Consider the following 19,933-nt stretch of genomic DNA (forward strand, 5'->3'; position numbering starts at 1 on the left):
TTTAGGTATAGGTTATCACTTTGTTTGTGATTATTATATTTGGTTCTTTTTAGTAGAAGCTTCCTGGCTTGTCATGGGAAGCTATGCATCTTGAATCGATGAGGTTCATTTATTCAACAGGTTTTAGTGTCTTTGTTTAATATTTTCAAGATTCTGAAATCTTTTTTTTAATGTTTATTTATATTTGAGAGAGACAGAGAGAGACAGAGCATGAGCAGCGGAGGGGCAGAGAGAGAGGGAGACACAATCTGAAGCAGGCTCCAGAATCTGATCTATCAACAGTGCCCAACACGGAGCTCAAACTCATGAACACTGAGATCATGACCTGAACCAAAGTCAGATGCTTAACAGACTGAGCCACCCAGGCGCCCCACAAAATTCTGTATTCAATAGCATAACAAGTGAGAAGTAAGTGTTGCCTATCTAGGCCTTTCCTTTATCTCTGAAGTGTGATAGTCATTTGTGGGTTTGGGTTTTGGCTTCGTCCAGCAAAACGGAAGATGGCAGAAAGGATTACTCAAGACTCCATGCAAATCAAAAGAGGTGACAGGAAGACTAAGGGAAGTCTCCCGGAGCTGCTCTCAAGCTCCCATATTTATTAAGCATGCATTCAGGGAAACAATGTGCAATACATCAGTGGGCTACGTGCCAGAATGAACATATCAAAAATGTGCAGAAAACAAGCTAAGATAGGATAAAATATTCCGTGTGATACCATGGTCTAAAGAATTTATGAGCATACACAAGACTTAACCCCTAGATATACATTAACTAGATGAGAAAAGTGTAGTGTCCCCCCTGGATATACATTAACTAGATAAGCTGTTTTCAGCATGGCCAGAAAGCAGTGTTCTGCTTTGCAATGCATTCCCTATAATCTCCTAATCCACGGTATAGCCATTAGATGTACCACGGTCATTTTTCAGTTCTTTGCTCTATTAAAACTTAGGTTTGCTGCAAATCCACTTGATATCAATAAATCCCCTAGAACTACGGACTCCGTCAGCATTCAGAAATGCAAAGGATCCATTCCCACTAATTTCAAACCTGAAAAGGAATAATTAAAATTAGTTTGGGAACCACTGACAGCTGTAATCAAAAATCAAATTAAGATTCAAGTGATCTGGGACATTTTATACAAAACATTCAGCTCCGTACTCCCCCATCACTATATGCTATACAAAAATATCTGCTACATTAAAGGAATAGAAGACTGAAGGTAGATACTTAATTATTATAATTATTAGTATAAACTGTAACCTTATTTAAGATAATAAGTAGAAAGGCAGATATACATATAGATATAGATAGACATGGATAAGCCATAGAGGTAGATATAAGTCTATATCTACCTACATTTATCTATCTGTATCTATATCATCTATATATCTATATCTATATCTATATCTATATCTATATCTATATCCATATCTATATCTGTCTACATTTATCTATGTCTATTTCTATCCATCTATCAGGAGAGACTGTGTTTGCTAAATCCAAAGATCTCTAGAGTCTTTTTTTTAAAGCATTTTCTTGGCATGTTTTTAGCTGATGTTCCTTTTTGAAGGTAAGGAATAAGTTTTATATTCATTTGATGCGTTTGACACATACTGAGGTAGAACCCAAAGAGACTAATTGCAATCGTCTCTATTCATTTGCTCTGCTGATGATCGATTTTTCCATTTTCTGTAGTAAGTGTAATTTGTCACGTCTCACATATTTTAGTATTTGTTTAATTCATTCCATTGTTTATCTAGAACTTAATGAAATGCTAAGGCAGGAGTACATGGCTACAAGAGAAGAGTCACACAGCCCTTGTTTCCAGGGGCAATAGTACATAAGTGAGAAAGCAACATTCACTCAATAATGGTTACCCAACTAAATAATATTGTTTATGATGGGCATATGGAAAGTTAAAGACAACTATGTGATCACTAATTCTTTAAAACAAAGAGATCTTGTATAAATACAATTGTATAAATACAATTGTATAAATACAATTGTATAAATACAAAGAGATCTTGTATAAATACAATACTCAAAAGGTGCAAGTAATACCTCTGGTTTGGTTTAGAATTTGCAAACGAGCTGGGGCGCCTGGGTGGCTCAGTCAGTTGAGCATCCGGCTTCAGCGCAGGTCATGATCTCACGGTTCGTGAGTTCAAGCCCCGCGTCGGGCTCTGCGCTGACAGCTCAGAGCCTGGAGCCTATTTCAGATTCTGTGTCTCCCTCTCTCTGACCCTCCCCCGTTCATGCTCTGTCTCTCTCTGTCTCAAAAATAAATAAACGTTAAAAAAAAATAGAATTTGCAAATGAGTGGAATTTGCATTATCAAGAGAAGTGTTTATTAACAAGATTCTGGCAATACAAGTAAAATAAAATAAAATAAAATAAAATAAAATAAAATAAAATAAAATAAAAATTCACTGTGTCATTTATTTATTTATTTATTTACTTTTTAATGTTTATTTATTTTTCAGATAGAGAGAGATAGAAAATGAGCAGGGGAGGAGCAGAGAGAGAAGGAGACACAGAATCCTTAGCAGGCTCCCAGCTCTGAGCTGTCAGCACAGAGCCCAACGGGAGGCTCAAACCACAAACCATGAGATCATGACCCGAGCCAAAGTTGGACGTTTAGCTGATGAGCTACCAGGCTCCCCTCACTGTGTGTCATTTAACAAGGTAGAAGAGATATGGGTTTCTCTAAGGTATGTTTCAATGTGAAAGGGCACATGTTACAGGGTGGACACTAACGAAGGCAGTTGCACGTAACAAATAGAAAGATTTCTTTGCAATAATACAACTTAAAATGGTCTAAATTTGTATACAACACCACCATAAAACCTTTCCTACTAAATTGGAAACTCACCAAGGATTGAATATGGTGCCATTGGTCCACTTCCAAGACTCTCCTTGTTTTCTGTTCAATCCAATCCAGTGCATAGAAGTTCCCGCGTGCTTCCTCAAAAAATCCTTTCACAAAAAGTCAGGGCATTATCTGCTGCTGAATATTTTCGAGCATATTGCTGAACATGCTTCTCACCCCCACTATCCCATCTTTCATGATTGGCCTCCTAATCTACATGCCCTCCTGCTTCTATAGCAACAGGTAGGGATATTGAGGTTAGTTTTATCAGCAAGATTTTCACTTTGCTCTTATACTTCCTAAATGTTTGTAAGCAATAGAGTGACTTCCACCAAGTCATTGAAATCTTCTGAGCTACACTCTCTTGGGTCATCTTTAGGGGTGATTTCTATTTCTCATTATTGAGGAGGAAAACATATTTTAATTCCTTTCTTTCAAGTTTGAACGCATAGACCACCAGTACGTTTTAGCTCCAGAGTGAATGACAAAGACCATAAACTGATATGATGCTATGTCTGTTTGGACAACAAAATTGGGAGGTGAGCACTTTCTGTAGGAACCGGCACAGAATGTTCTCTAAGGGTGACAGAGAACTAATGCTTTTATTTTGTTTTGTCCACAGGTCCTTTCTCAAAAACTAGAGGAGGGATTTCAGGGGGAAAGAGTTTAATGGAGAGTATAAGTACTGTTAAAATGGGAAAACTCAGTCATAAACTACAGTTGATCCTTGAACAACGGCACCATGCACTTGAGAATCCAAGTGTAACTCTTTTTTCAATTTTATTTTTTTATGTATGTATTTGTTTAATTTTAGAGATAGAGCATGAGCAAGGGAGGGCCAGAGGGAGAGAGAGAAAGAGAGAGAATCTTAAGCAGGCTCTATGTTCAGCACAGAGCCCAATGCTTGGCTTGATCTCATGACCCTGGGATCATGACCTGAGCTGAAATCAAGAGACTGTTGCTCAACCGACTGAGCCACCCAGGCACCCCCAAGTGTAACCCTTGATTCCCCCCAAACTTACCTTTGACAGAAAGTCTTGCTGCTAATGGAAACAACTGACACATTTCGTATGCTACATACATTATGTAATTTTTTTTTATAACAAACTAGAGAAAGGAACTGTTATTAAAAAAATCATAAGGAAGAGAAAATACACTTTCAGTGCCCTACTGTAATGACTGAAAATAATTTGCATGTAAGTGGACCTGTATAGTTCAAACCTGTGTTGTTCAAGGGTCAACTGTCCTTTGAGTAGATACCAGAATGAGAATATTATTGCTATTGTATGCTTTCTCATATAATCAGAAATCAAACTAACTTCTGGATGAATATGATTTATTGCAACAAAATATATTGAGTGATGGATTTAGTTTCTCTTCTCTTGGCTCCTTGGTATTGGACCACAAACTCTTTAGTTAACTTTCTTTATAAACAAACCCTTTTCCTCACTCAGTGCTCGCGCAGCCCAAGTTTCCCTTCCTTTGCCCTCTTTCACTTCTATTCATTGTCTCATTTTCTTCAAACTGTGCTATTTCCTTCAGATCTTTATCCTAAATTCCAAGAGCCATATCTTTTTTATTTGTTTAATTTTTCCAGGCTATTCTCGGCAGAATAAAAATGTAAAAGTATTAAAACAATCTATTTAATAATCTAAAAACATTAAATAAAGACATTTAGCTATATAAACAATATGCATTGTGATTAAGGACCTAGCATGACTAGCTAATTTGTGTGGGTTCAAATCCCAGTTCACCAAGTTATGGCTCTGTGACAAAGGCTATGTTACACAACATCTCTGTGCCTCACTTTCTTCATCTTTAAAATAGGGGTACTTACATATTTACTTCATAGACCAGGATTGAAGATCGCATGAGTTTTTATAGTTATAGTGCTTAGAACACTGTCTGGTATATATCATCATAGAGTATTCACTTTTATCATTTTAATTCTCTCTTAGTAACACTTAAGCACTGAAACGATTGAGAAATTTCTCCTTTTCTTACCATATCCTCTCGTGTATCAATATGAGCAAGTTCTGATCCCTGTGAACTGCAGAATCTTTTGCTGGCTGTCCAATTTTTGGTATCACTGGAAAAATAGAAACACTTTTTTCTTAATCCAATCCATTCATCCTCACATGCCATAGTTTGGGAACACTTTGAAAGTTTTGTTGCTACAAAAAAGAAAGAAAGAAAGAAAGAAAGAAAGAAAGAAAGAAAGAAGAAAGAAAGAAAGAAAGAAAGAATCAAAAAATAAGTTAAAGAGAGTTTCTATTCATTCTGATGAATCAGTTTCACTTTTACCCCCACAGTTTGCAGTCTCTAAAATTAAATTCACTCATGGAGTGATGGATGAATCCAGTCCTTGCTGTCTGTAAAGAAAACCATTCAAGGATTGAGCAGTCCATAGTTCATCTGATTTCCCTGGCTTCTACTCTGAAGAATGGAACTACCAGCCTCTCATAGTCTATATTGACGTCCTCCCAAAATAATGCATAAAATTTAGCACTCGAAAGAGACCTAGAGACATGAATACCATTTCGGTCTCACGGACCAGGGTAATAAAGGAAGGCTTGTCTTTCCTTACAGAAATGAATGGTCCTAGACATAAAAGGACATCCAAGACAGGGAAGTAAAACTCACCATAAATCACAACAAATCACTGAAATATGAGTTAGTAAAAAATTTTTCTCCTTCACCAATATTCAGTGCCAACGAAGCTGGAATAATGGTGAATTTATTTCTGTACAGAATGTTTTGAGAATTTTATGTTTCAAGGTTTTAGGTAAGTGATGAGTAATCAGAAAAGGATAAAGTCCCTGCCCTCCAAATGGTTGAATAAGTTAATGTAACTGGCAAAGAACCAAGTAAATGTTTAAATGTCAGGCCGAATCCAAAGCCTTCTCTCCTCACTTTTCCATGAATTTTTTTTTTTTTTTTTTTTTTTTTTGGTAATACTTAGAGGCAGATTCAGGCTACCACAGATAGGTAATGAAATATATTGTGTTTTAATTTTTTTAAATAATCAATTAATGAATGAATGTAAAGACTTCTTATAGAAACACTTCTCCATAAATATATTAACTGTCAGATAATTAAATACCAGTAACATTGCACTCCCAGGACTCTAATAGTGACAGAAAGCTATACAAAAAAAGAATATCAGTACTCTTGTGAATGACAAAGAAAACAAGAATAAAGAGTGCTAAGTGTTACTGGTTTTTTTATGTTTTTATTTTAGAGAGAAAGTGTGAGCAGGGGAGAGGGACAGAGGGAGAGAGAGAGAAACTTAAGCAGGCCCCACAATCAACAGAGTCCAATGCAGGGCTTGATCCCATGACCCTGGGATCATGACCTCAGACAAAATCAAGAGTTGAATGCCCAACAAACTGAGCCACCCAGGTGCCCCAAGGGTGCTAAGTGTTACTTTAACTTAAGTCCTAAATTAAGTGCTGTATTAAGCAAAGCATACAATGGAAAATCAAGTTCTGAGACTATTAAGTCACTGCTCAGGAATTTAAAAATCTACCTTTGACTTATTTTCACAAAACGAACCAACAGTGTCCAGAAGAAAATTGTGAAAATCTTCATTTTCACAAAGCTGCTCCAACAGAGAAAATCTTGCAACAAATCACTTGTGCCATTATGACATTTTTTTTTTTTACATCATAAATGTTTCCTAGAACAACTGTTAGTAATATAACTTAATCTTGATCCAAAAGAAATTAGAGCAAAGAAATATTGAAGTTATAAAGACAATATTGCATGGTGGTTAAAATATCAGGAATTAGAACCAGACAGACAAGAATCTCCATTCTGGCTCTGGAATTTGTCATTTGTGAGAGGCAGCTCATTCACTCTGGCTTCTATTTCTGTGCCTGTAAATGGATTTCATAATTATACTTATGTCATGGCCTTGTGAGAATTAAATAAAAATAATAAGCATAGTGTATGTAATATTCGTTCTTTTTTAAACAAAAAATTTTGAGAGAGAGAAACAATGAGTGGGGAAGGGGCAGAGAGAGGGGAAGAGAGAGGATCCCAAGCAAGGTCCACAATGTCAGTGCAGAACCCAATGCGGAGCTCAAACTCATGAAACCGTGAGATCATGACCTGAGCAGAAACCAAAAAGTCAGAGGTTCATCTGACTGAGCCACCCAGGTGTCACTAATATTGGTTCTTTAACTTGCACAAAGTACTCTCAATTTAAAAAACAGGACTATTATGAGGACTTTAAGAGACAAAACAGGTGAACATAAGGGAAGGGAAACGAAAGTAATATAAAAACAGGGAGGGGGACAAAACAGAAGAGACTCATAAATATGGAGAACAAACTGAGGGCTGCTGGAGGGGTTGTGGGAGGGGGGATGGGCTAAATGGGTAAGGGGCACTGAGGAATCTACTCCTGAAATCACGGTTGCACTATATGCTAATTTGGATGTAAATTTTAAAAGATAAAAAACAAACAAACAAACAAACATTGAGAAAAGAACATGACTATTGGTGTTGTTATCTGGCGGTCATTTGAGAATTTATAATTATCTTACTCAAAGACTAAGAACTAGGGGCGCCTGGGTGGCTCAGTCGGTTGGGCGTCCAACTTCGGCTCAGGTCAGAATCTCGCGGTCTGTGAGTTCGAGCCCCGCTCGGGCTCTGGGCTGATGGCTCAGAGCCTGGAGCCTGCTTCCGATTCTGTGTCTCCCTCTCTCTCTGCCCCTCCCCCATTCATGCTCTGTCTCTCTCTGTCTCAAAAATAAATAAAATGTTAAAAAAAAAAAAGACTAAGAACTATAATTCAAGACAATGACTGTACTTTGAGATTAAGATGACTGTATTGTGATATTTAGAATATTTAGGTTTTTTTTGTTTTTTCTTAAGTGATCTCTACACCCAACATGGAGCTCAAATTCATAACCCTGAGATTAAGGGTCACATGCTCTATTGACCGAGCCAGCCAGGTGACCCTATTTAATTTTTTTAATTCACTTTTTTAGCTAAGGTATGGTCATATATTAGTTTCAGGTGTACAACATAGTGATCTGACAGTTTTATACATTAGAAAATGCTCACTGTGAAAAATGCAGTTATCATTGGTCACCTTCCAAGTTATTATGATATTCTTCACTATATTCCCTATGCTGTACTTTTAATCTCCATGATTATTTATTTTATAACTAAGAAGTCTGTACCTCTTAATACCCTTCACCTATTTGGCTCATTCCTTGAACTCCCTCCATCTGGCAAGCAACCACTAGGTTGTTCTCTGTATTTTTTGAGTTTGTGTCTGTTTTTGTTTGCTTATTTTATTTTTTAGATTCTGCATATAAGTGAAATAATACGGTATTTGTCTTTCTCTGGCCTACTTCACTTCTCATAATACCCTCTAAGTCCATCCTTGTCATCATCATGGGGAGATTTCATTCTTTTTATGGCTGAATAATATCCCATTATGTATATACACAGTGTCTTCTTTATTTATTCACTTACAAATGATATATCCTATAAGGAGTTAATATCCAAAATATAGGAATAACTCATAACACCAAAAAAAGCCAAATAATCCAATTTAAAAATAAACAGGGGACCTAAATAGACATTTTTTCCAGGGAAGATGTGCAGATGACTAACAGACATGTGACAAAATGCTCAACATCACTAATCATCAGGGAAATGTAAATCAAAACCACAATGGAATATCACCTCTCCTAGTCAGAATGGATAGCACGAAGAAAAGACTCAACAGTATTTTTTTTTAAGTTTCTTTATTTTGAGAGGAGGGGAGGGGGAGAGAGAGAGAGATGGAAAGAGAGAATCCCAAACAGGCTCCAGGCTGTCAAAGCAGAGCCTGATGTGGGGCTCAGTCTCATGACCATGAGATCATGACCTGAGCCCAAACCAAGAGTCGGATGCTTAGCTAACTGAGCCACCCAGGTGCCCCAAGAGCATTTTTGAGAAAGGCAAGGAATATGGTAAAACCTGCCAAACTGGTAGGAATCTGACGACTTGTCTCTACAAGACCTTTTTATTACTCCAGGACTGAGAAATCCAAGATTAAGTCTGAGATATATTTGGCCCTACTGTGTATGGAGAAGCATAGACAATTTATGAGCTAAGCTACTCACCTAGTATGGCAATGGCCAGTATGAGCGAGAGATACATACAAAGGTGTAACATCCAGCCTTTTTTCAATTTGTGAACTGCAAAACAAATAAATGTTTATTGTAAAATGTCCAGAGAAACCTAGCCTGAATATTTATTTTCGTTTATCCCTCTTTATACTAATCAATTTAAAAACTCTCATTAAAAGCATCTACATCTTAAAGTAATAAAGGATACAATGACCTTATAAAGTGCAAAGAAGAGAAGTGCCAATGACCGCTGTAGCTGTTCAGATGGGGCATCAGCAGTGGAGAGATCACTCAGACTTGGTGGAAGGAGGGAGGAAATGCAAGGTTATTTCAAAAGGTAGAAATAGTGTGAATAGTGGATGGTAATCAAGAAAGTCCAAGGTTCAACAAAAGGGCTATGATCAGACAAGTGGCTATAAAAGACAACATAAATCAACAAAATCAAAGATAGGGGAGAAAGGAAAGTCATAGGATCATATGACGGTAGAAAAATGAAGATAAATGTTTTTATTTATTCTGTAAGCAGTAGGGAGAAATTTAATGCATTTAAGCAAGGAAATGTCAAGATAAAAGCAGTAATTTGTGGTGAGCAGAATGAATTAGAGAGGCGATTTGGCATTCATGGAAATGTTAAGAGATTAAAACAAACAGTAATACTTTTAGTAGTGATCTTCTCTGACACTTAGCAAATGTAGAAACAATCTGGAAAGAATGTTTTTCACTCGCATGCATTTAAATATCAGGAAAAAGGATTTGGGGAGTCAGGAAGACGGTGACAGAAGTGGGAGAGCCACAGGCTCCTCTCATTTCACAAGCACAACTAGAAAACTGTCAAATTAGGGGCACCTGGGTGGCTCAGTCGGTTGGGCGGCCGACTTTGGCTCAGGTCATGATCTCGCGGTCCGTGGGTTCGAGCCCCGCGTCGGGCTGTGCTGACCGCTCAGAGCCTGGAGCCTGTTTCAGATTCTGTGTCTCCCTCTCTCTGACCCTCCCCCGTTCATGCTCTGTCTCTCTCTGTCTCAAAAATAAATAAACGTTAAAAAAAAATTAAAAAAAAAAGTTTAAAAAAGAAAACTGTCAAATTGTCCTAAATACCTTAGAAGTTGACCTGAAGACTGACAAAACAAACTCCACAAGAAAAGGGAGAGAAGAGGCCACATTGAAGAAGGTGGGAAGACATGTTTTAAGGGAGAAATAGATGGAGGGTGCTATGGAGGGGAGGGAGTACTGGTCGCAGGAAAGGGAGGGAGAGAGAGGGGAGCACACAGGAGAATGCACAAGGAGAACATCTCCCCAAAGACATTGGCTTGGAAAATGAGAGGGGCTGAATTTCATCAGTTCTTGCAACCAGTGGAGCTTAAAGCCTGGATTTTTAAAGGTCAGGAGGCTTGGCGGGAATAGAGCCTTGAGGGCACTGCACTGCTCCTGGAGACAAGGCAGGCAAACAATCTGGAGGGAGACAGTGTTGAAACTGTGATTGCAAGAATGCCGGGGCACACAAAGGGGAGATTATTTACACTTCTCAGAACTCATTACTGAGAGTCAACATTCATAGGAACAAAGATGCTGGTGTGTGCCCCTCCCACCCCCCCAGCCCCTCAGCATAAAGACAGAGCCATCTGCAAGAAACAATGCAATGCCAACATTGTCCGTCTGACTTATTTACATCAAGTCCCACACCCCTGAACTCTGGCAGGACTGCCCTTCCTAGTCATGCTTGCATCAGTCCCAGGGCACTGGTCCCCTCCTATAGAAGATCAGCACAAATGCCTGTCCAGACCACATCTCCTGACCAGAGAGTTCTGCAGGGCCTCCGTTCTGGTGCGGGTGGTGACAGGTCTCATTTCACAGCAGACTAGAGCACACATAGTTAAAACTCACCACATTCAGGCCAGGGACCAAACACTGCCCACAGTAGGCAAGGAGAGCCCCTGCAAAACACAACAGCAGAGCACAAGCGGCACAAACCAGGGATCCTCCCTGAAGCATCAGGCCCTGGACATTACATGACTCCTTCTTCATAAAGCCACTACTTTGAGGAGCAGGAGACATGACTGGCTTTTCGAACACAAAGAGGAAAGCAGAGACTTAGACAAAATGCCAAATGAAAGAACAAGGTAAGGCCACTGCCAGACATCTAAGTGAAACAGATATAAGTAACATGCTTGATACAGAATTTAAAGCAACAACTATAACGATATTCAACTGGATTTGAGAAGAAAAAAAAAAAAGGAAGACATCAGTGGGACCCTTGCCACAGAAATCAAAGAGTCAAAAAAGTATCAGAGATGAAGAGTGCAATACGCAAGATTGGACACAGGCTTGATTCAATGAACAGCAGGCTGGAAGAAGCAGAGGACTGAATTAGTGACCTAGAAGACAAAATAATGGAAAATAATGAAGTTGAACAATAGCGAGAAAGAGAATTATGGAAAATGAGAATAGACTTAGGGAACTCAGTGACTCCATCAAAAGTAATATCATTTGTATTATAGGAGTCCCAGAGAAGAGAGAACAGATGGCATAAAACTTATTTGAAGAGATAACAGCTAAAAACTTCCTTAATCTGGGGAAGGAAACAGACATCCAGATCTAGGAGGCACAGAGAAATCCCATCAAAATTAACAAAAGCAAGCCAACAACAAAGCCCATTGTAATTAAACTTGCAAAATACAGTGCAAAGAAAAAATCTTAAAAGCACCAAGACAAAAGAAGTCCTTAACTTACAAGGGAAGAACCTTAAGGCTAGATTCAGATCTCTCCAGGAGAAACTTGGAAGCCAGAAAGGAAGGGCATGATACGTTCCACATGCTGACTAGGAAAAATCTGCAGCCAAGAATACTCTATCCAGCAAGGCTATCATTTGGAATAGGAGAGATAAGGATTTCCCAGATACACAAAAACTAAAGGAGTTCATGACCACAAACCAGCCCTGCAAGAAATACTAAAGCGGACTCTTTAAATGCAAAGGAGAGACCAAAAGTGACAAAGACAAGAAAGGATCAGAAAAAATCTCTAGAAACAATTACAAAACAAGCAATAAAATGGCAATAAATACATATCTATCAATAATTATTTTGAATATAAATAGACTAAATGCTTCCAAAGTATATAAAGAACTTATATAACTCAAAACCAAAAAAAAAAAAAACCCCTAATAATCCATTTTAAAAATGGACAGAAGACATGAATAGACATTTTCCCAAAGAAGACGTCCAGATGGCAAACGGACACATGAAAAGATGCTCAGCATCAATGATCCCCAGGGGAATGCAAATCAAAACTGCAATGAGATATCACCTCACTCTGTCAGAACGTGCTAAAATGAATAACACAGGAAACAGCAGGTGTTGGCGAGGATGCAGAGGAAGGGGACCCCTCTTACGCAGTTGGCGGGAATGCAAGCTGGCACAGCCACTCTGGAAAACAGTATGGAGGTTCCTCAACAAGTTAAAAATAGAGCTACCTCATGATCCAGCGATTGTACTGCTAGCCATTTACTTAAAGAGTACGAAAATACTAATTCAAAGGGGTATATCCACCCCAATGTTTATGGCAGCATTATCTATAATAGTAAAATTATGGACACAGTCAGCAGTTGCTGAATGGATAAAGAAGAGGTAGTGTGTATCTCTTCTCACACACGCACACACGCACACACACGCACACACACACACGCACACACACACGCACACAAACGCACACACACATGTATGTATATACATGTACATACATATATAGTGGCATAAAAAGAATGAAAGCTATTTATTTATTTATTTTTTATTTTTTATTAAAAAAATTTTTTTTACATTTATTTATTTTTGAGAGACAGAGAGAGCCAGAGCACAAGTGAGGGCGGGGCGGAGAGAGAAGGGGACACAGAATCGGAAGCAGGCTCCAGGCTCGGAGGTTTCACCCACTGAGCCACCCAGGCACCCCTCGGCTGGGCTTTTTAACAAAAAGATTAATAAGGGAAAAACAAGGTACTGACCCATCACATGGGAGAAGCCAAAACGAAGAGGAAATCCAAGGGGATTTTAGAAAGCCAGCCTACTTAGCATCTTCCACAATGAACAATACTTTTGGAGAGAAGTAACAGCAGAAGGAAAAGCAGGTTTAGTCTTCTTCCTAAGGTGGCCCTCTGTGGGAAGCTAATGGAGTACGGTTTGCTTTCCAGGGGCTAATAAGAATTGGTGTAGTGAAAGGAGAATTTATATCTTTAGGTGGAAAAGGTGGAGTAGGGTGAGTTTCTCTCGTGTTCATTGCTTCCTGATTGCTTTCGGTTCAGAATATTTTTTATGTCAAAGAGACATATTTGGGGGTACGCATTCTGGTTTCCTTCAGTTTCATGATCACAGTAAAAGGGGAAAGGTGTCTTTTTAAAAAACTGCTTATTTATTTATTTCTGAGAGAAAGAGAGAGAAAGAGCACAAGTGGAGGATGAGCAGAGACAGAGAGAGAAAATCCCAAGCCGGCTTCGTGCTGCCAGGGAGGGCCGGAAGCGGGGCTCGATCTCATGCACCGTGAGACCACGACCTGAGCCGAATTTAAGAGTTGGTTGCTCAACCCAGGTACACAGGTGGTGCCCTTTCCACATTTACTTTATTTCTTTTTTCACGTTTCGTTTTGGCATTTTATCTTTCCCCAAAATCCATTGATCCTGTTATCTAAGTTGATAAATGCATGGGTATTTCACTTTGTTAGGACTGCCCTAATGAGGCACCACAGACTGGGTGGCTTAAGCAACAGATATTTATTGTGTCACATATCTGGAGGCTGGAAGTCTGAAACTAAGGTGTTGGTGGGGTTGGTTCTTTGTGGGGGCTGTAAAGAAAGGATCTGTTCTAGGCTTTTTTTTTTTTTTTTTTTTTTTTGGCTTATAGTTATCACTATGTTGATAGGGCATTATCCCTGTATGTGAGTCTATCTCCAAATTTCCCCTTTTAATAAGGACATCAGTCATAATGGATTGGGGTCCACCCCCACTGACTTCATTTTAATTTAGTAAAGACTTGATCTCCAAATGAGATCACAGTCTGAGATACTGGGGGTTTGTACGCCAACCTATGAGTTTGTGGGGGGCAGAATTCAACCTGTAACAACTGATGAATCATTTTCAAAATATTTCATTAAATTTTAATATTTATGGTTTTTAAATGTTTATTTATTTGTGAGAGAGAGATAGAGAGAGCAGGGGATGGGGTAGAGAGGGAGGGAGAGAGAGAATCCCAGGCAACTCGGTGCTGTCTGTGTAGAGTCTGACTCTGGGCTTGAACCCACGAACTGTAAGATCATGACCTGAGCTGAAATCAAGACTCAGATGCTTAACTGCCTGAGCCATCCAGGCACCCCCTAATACCAATTTTAATTTTGTGTTTGGCTCTCTCTTTTTTGTTATTTTTTAACTTTTATTCATGTTTTTGAGAGACAGAGGCAGTGAAAGTAGGGGAAGATCAGAGAGAGAGGGAGACACAGAATCCGAAGGAGGCTCTAGGCTCTGAGTTGTCAGCACAGAGCCCGACGTGGGGCTCGAACTCACGGACCATGAGATCATGACCTGAGCCGAATGGATGCTTAACCAACTGAGCCATCCAGGCACCCCATAATTCTGTGTTTGGCTTTCTTTAATTTATCCTCCATTTCATCTCTCTCTCTCTCTCTCTCTCTCTCTCTCTGTGTGTGTCTCTCTCTCTCCATCTCTCTCTCCTTCTCAGATCCTCCTTCTCTTACTCTCTTGAGTTGGCATTTCTACTTGCATTTCATATCGCTCAGCTTTTCTTTTGTATTTTCCATTTTGTTTTCTTTTCTACTGCGTTTTAGACTAATTCATTCTTAATGGCATCAATTCTACTGATCAACTACAAAATGTCCTTTATTTCAAATATATTTCCATGCTTAATATTTCCACTTGGTTTTCCCAATCTTGTTGAGTGTTTTTATTATGTTTTAATTCTCATAATAACTCTTCGAGTTTTCTTCTTGGAATATTCTAGGAATTATTTTAGAGGGGTTACCTTTTTCAGGTCCCCAGCTACTTTACATGTTCTCCAGGCATCAGTGACCTCATATAGTATCATGACTGAAGGCCAGTGTTTTAATTTGAGGAGACCTCATGACCTTGGAGTGCAAGACTGTGAGTTATAAACACAACAGACTACTGTCGGCAGCCCCTTTCTGTTTCTACCTCACAGGAAAGCTTCTCTGGTCCAGAATTCAACCTTAAAGGCTATGAAAAAAGCAGTACTTGAGGAAGGCCATCTTTTTACATTATAATCCCAATCCATGGGGTTTGTGAGGAGAGGAAATAGAGGAATTAATATAATAAGGTTCCTGGCTAGCCTGCAAGGGTACTATATTAAAATGCAATCTAACCAAATTATAAACATATACATTCCAGACACCAGATATCCAAAATATAGGAAGCAGACACTGACAGAATTTTCAAAATGATTCTGAATTGTAGATCGCTGGACATCAGTGTTACAAAAAAATAAATAAATAAAATGTAATACATTTGGCCAAATAAATCAGTCGGCTTTGTATGGTCACAGATCTGTTTAACGAGGGTAAAGAGGAGAAAGATTCCTATCGCTGCACAATGGAAAGAGTTAAGATATGAAGGATTCTGATGAGGTTACTGGAAGAAGATGAGGACAGCAGACTGCAGAAATCTCGTCCCGGTATGGACATGCAAGAATGAGGGAAAACAAAACTTCGGCTGTTAATTCATATTAACAATGAATTATGTTTCAATGTATGTTTTCTCTGAATTCAGAGTCTATCCAATTACATATTAACAGTCTTTTTGTTAGCTTCACATGGCCGTTGGGAGAGCATCCCTTCTACATGTGCCATATCTATGTTAAAGATCACTAACTAGAAGATAATCAGGGATATGAAGGTAGCATGGGAGAGTGCTTAAGATTTCAGTTTATTGCTTCATCCATCTGTGTGTAAGGCCAAATATGCATAAGTGTGTATATATATGCAGAGTTACCTTTTCCTAAGCACTGAATACTTATCGGGCAATGAACTAGATACTCTTCACGGAAAACCTGACTCATTCCTCATAACAACGTCTGTGAGACAAGATGAATTATCCTTATTTTATAAATGCAGACACTGATGCTCAGAGAGATTAATAATTTCATCCGAGGTCATTGCAGTACTATAAAAAAATCACTTATTTGTACTTAGTATTTTCGGTCCTCTGGCTTTTTAATCGTTCTTGTGCCCTACTTCTTTTTGTATTTTTCTTGTTTGATTTTGTTTCCTGTGAATTCATTTCGGGAGACGCGTCGCAATCATTTTAAAATTTTTACATCTGAAAATTTGCTCAAACATCTGCTAGACTGAGTGAAAAACCTGAATTAAAACCCCTTTATGCATGTGAAGAAGTTGCACTATTCTCTTTACGCAGCTGCTGTCGCTGATGAGAAACTTACCATCCAGAGGAGGATTTTCGGTTTCTTAGGGTTCATCCGGTTTGTGTGTTTTCCTTCTCTTTGAAGGCTTCCAAGATTTCCTCTTTGTACTTGATGTTTTGAAATTCAGTAGCAGTTATCAAATTACCAGAAACATCCTTTTAATCTTTCTGCTCATCACTGTGCATGCTTTTTCCAATTTGAGGAGCATAGGTTTCTTCTGTTATGATACTTTTTCTTCTGCTACTGCCAAAAATAACCCCGTCCCTTTATACTTCACTCTTTCTGGGACTCGTCTCTATACCACGCCCCTAAACTTTCACTTACATTTATTTTTTTACACTTTTTTTACACTTTTTTACACTTTTTTTACATTTTTTTACACTTATTTTTTTACATTTTATTTTATTACACTTACTTTATCACTTACATTTATTGTTGTGCTATTTTTCTTTTTTAATGCTTATTTTTGAGAGAGAGAGAGACAAAGTGTGAGCGGGGGAGGGGCAGAGAGAGAGGGAGACGCAGAATCTGAAGCAAGTTCCAGGCTCTGGGTTGTCAGCACAGTGAGCTGAAACTCACTAACCTTGAGATCATGACCTGAGCCGAAATCCGACGCTTGACCAGCTAAGCCATCCACGTGTCCCACTATTTTTCTTTCTCTCTTTTTTATTAAATTTATTTTGAGAGAGAGGGCGGGTGGGGAATCCCAAGCAGACTCTACAGGGTCAGTGCAGAGCCCAACTCGGAGCTCCAACTCAGGAACCGTGAGTCATGACCTGAGCCGAAATCAAGTTAATCTGAGGATTAACTGACTGAGCCACCCAGGCGACCCTGTTTTGTTAGTTTTCAATAATATCAAAGAGAATTATTCAGTGTCATAAGGACACAAATTCTATCTGATAAGAAAAATTAGTCATTCTATTAGCAATCCATTCTTGAACAAATTCCTTAGTGGATGAAACAATGGCAATCCTCAGGTATCTGCTTTCACCCTTAAAAAAATAACTGAGGAAAGTTCGGAGGTAGGAGAAAGACAGAGATTTGGGAAATCAACATAAGGGACTGCTAGAAAGCCCTTTAGAGATCTAAGGCTAGTTTATACCTGTAAGAAATCAACATAAGGGACTGCTAGAAAGCCCTTTGGAGATCTAAGGCTAGTTTATACCTGTAAGCATTGTGTGTGTGCATGAGTGTGCACGAATGCTAAGAGTGATAAGGCTCAGGGCTTGCATTTGGGAGATACAGCAGCGTGAGGCTACAAAAAAGAAAATATGTTCAAGGCAAGTTTTGGATTTCTGCTTTTGCTTCCTTCCCTCTGGCCTTCGGACAATTATTACATTTTCTGGTGCTCAAGAAATCACCCAGGCCTCCCGAGTGTGCGTGATGAGTGCTCAAAAGCCATGCTGAAAAGAAAAGACTGAATTTATTTTATTGTGGTAAAAAACAAAATAAAATTTAGCCTTTGACCTGCTTTTAAGTGAATAATACATTGCATTTGCTAAAGACACTTCTAATTAAAATTGCTCAGAATTGAAACAGACCGCTTTGTAAGATAGAGATGTTATCACTACAAGTATTCTGGCCTAGAAATTTCTGCTAGAAATGTCACACGAAGTGAGAAGTTTTATTAAGTGACTACTGAAGTCTCCTCCACTTTTAAGATTACTAGATTTGTTTATTAAGAGACTCGCTGGATAGCTGCTATTAGAATTCATACCGGTAAACTGCAGAAATGATTTGTTTCTCTTCACTGTCTTTTTCATGAAGTTTTGAAAGGCTTCCTATTCCAATCATGTAATTTGGCAAAACGGTTCACTCATGTTGTCTAACAGAAACCCTATCAATTGTCGTGAATGGTGGCGTTTTGTTTCGTTTCATTGTGCCTCATTGTCATTTGTTAGTTTGCCTGTTTGCATTTCAATCCAGTTAAAATTACCGTAATTTTTAGACTCAGTCAATCCTTACACTTCAAAAGCCCTTTTCAGCCCTAGTAAGTATCTTCAAGCCATCTTCCAGATTTTCTCAACTTTTATCCAGATGATGTTGGGGAAACAATAAAGACACTGGACACTGAACGATTCTGAAAATCCACCTGACCCAAGCAGAAACATTTAGAAATATCTTCACTCACTTTAGCAAGACATCAGCTACTTCAATCCATCCGTGGTCTGTGCTAGTTGAGAGAGTGAATGCAATCTCAGTTACAGGATTGGGCAAAACTGTGGCAAATAACTTTTCTCTGTTGTAAGAGTACATTTTAAAAAAACCCTTTTTATTGGCATATAATGCACACACCATAAAATTCACCCCAAATATTTTCATTCTCACAAGCTTATGCTCACTCTCTTACAGATATAAAACTCCACACATTCTCCCCAATCTTGCATTACTTTACAGAGCTGTTTCCTCTACCTCATAAACTTGAGTAGTTTTCCTCCCTTAGGAAAGAGTTCGGCATTTTTAGACTGTCCTATATTTTGTTTTTTATTGATTTTCCCTTCATTCTCCATCACCCAAGGAAACTTACTTTTCCTGCATATCCGGTTACCATGCCTCGCATCACGCAGCTCTGGGGTGATCATGACATCTGTGATTGATCCAGATCAACAGGAGAGAACTAGAAGGCTACCTCCATACATCGCTAACAAAGAAAAAGAATCAGCAGGCTTTTACGTCCAACTGTAGTGGAAAAATTGGCAATGCTCATTTGAACCAAGGAGAAGTGGTATGAGTAAACTGTCAAACCAGTTCAGACCAGAGATAAAAATAGACAGATTCATTAGGATAAGTGGGAAGTTGACTCATCCATAATAAGCAAAGGAGTGTCATGAAATTGGCAAAATCTTTTTGTCTTTAAAGAATAAAAATATCCTATGTGGCGTATTGAGTGGAACACATGGAAAATAATATCCATCGCCTTATAGCACTCTATATTTCTTTGTTGGAATTATCTCATTTCTCATCTTTATAGAAAGCCAAATCATTAATAGTAATTACCTACACCCACACATTATTCAGTCTATATGGGTTCAAATGCAGTTATTACTTGTGTGACATTTAGAAAGCTATTTAAACTCCGATGCTCAGTTCTCCCTTCTGTAAAATTGAGAGCAAAATTCTACTTACCTGTAGGAATGTTACAGTGATCAAATGAGGTTATACATGGAGAATGCTTACAATAATCATTGCCTGGCATTATGCCTGGCATTTTTCTTTCTCTTTCTTTCTTCCTTTTCTTTCTTTCTTTCTTTCTTTCTTTCTTTCTTTCTTTTTCTTTCTTTCTCTTTCTATTCCTTCCCTTCTTTTCTTTCTTTCTTTCCTTCTTTCTTTCTTCTTTCTTTCTTTCTCTCTTTATCATTTATCATCTATTTCTATCTATCTATCCATTATCTATCTATCTATCCATCTATTATCTATCTATCTATCTATCTATCTATCTGTCATCTATTTCTATCTATCCATCCATCCATACACACACACACACACACACACACACACATTCTGGTATG

At 38.4% G+C, this 19,933-nt stretch overlaps 1 protein-coding gene across 1 annotated transcript; it reads right to left on the reverse strand.

The window, feature by feature from the left end:
- Positions 1-534: 534 nt before the first annotated feature.
- On the reverse strand, positions 535-19,006 carry CLEC2A (C-type lectin domain family 2 member A). Its single transcript, XM_060604368.2, has 5 exons — positions 18,952-19,006; positions 8,992-9,066; positions 4,874-5,043; positions 2,873-2,976; positions 535-1,047 (listed from the first exon to the last, which is right to left on the reverse strand). Exons 1-5 carry the CDS (start codon positions 19,004-19,006, stop codon positions 939-941), a joined length of 513 nt encoding a protein of 170 aa, XP_060460351.1. The 3' UTR covers positions 535-938.
- Positions 19,007-19,933: the final 927 nt, after the last annotated feature.

Source organism: Panthera onca, chromosome B4, assembly GCF_046562875.1.
Source record: "Panthera onca isolate mPanOnc1 chromosome B4, mPanOnc1 haplotype 2, whole genome shotgun sequence".
NCBI lineage: Eukaryota > Metazoa > Chordata > Mammalia > Carnivora > Felidae > Panthera > Panthera onca.

Coding starts and splice junctions, on each gene's coding strand:
- CLEC2A (XM_060604368.2), bottom strand. CDS start 19,006: ATGATCACCCCAGAGCTGCGTGATGCGAGGCATGGTAACCGGATATGC. Junction 9,067..18,951: donor TAACCGGATATGCAGGAAAA/GTAAGTTTCCTT, acceptor TTTGTTTTGCAG/TTCACAAATTGAAAAAAGGC. Junction 1,048..2,872: donor GGCACCATATTCAATCCTTG/GTGAGTTTCCAA, acceptor ATTCCTTTTCAG/GTTTGAAATTAGTGGGAATG.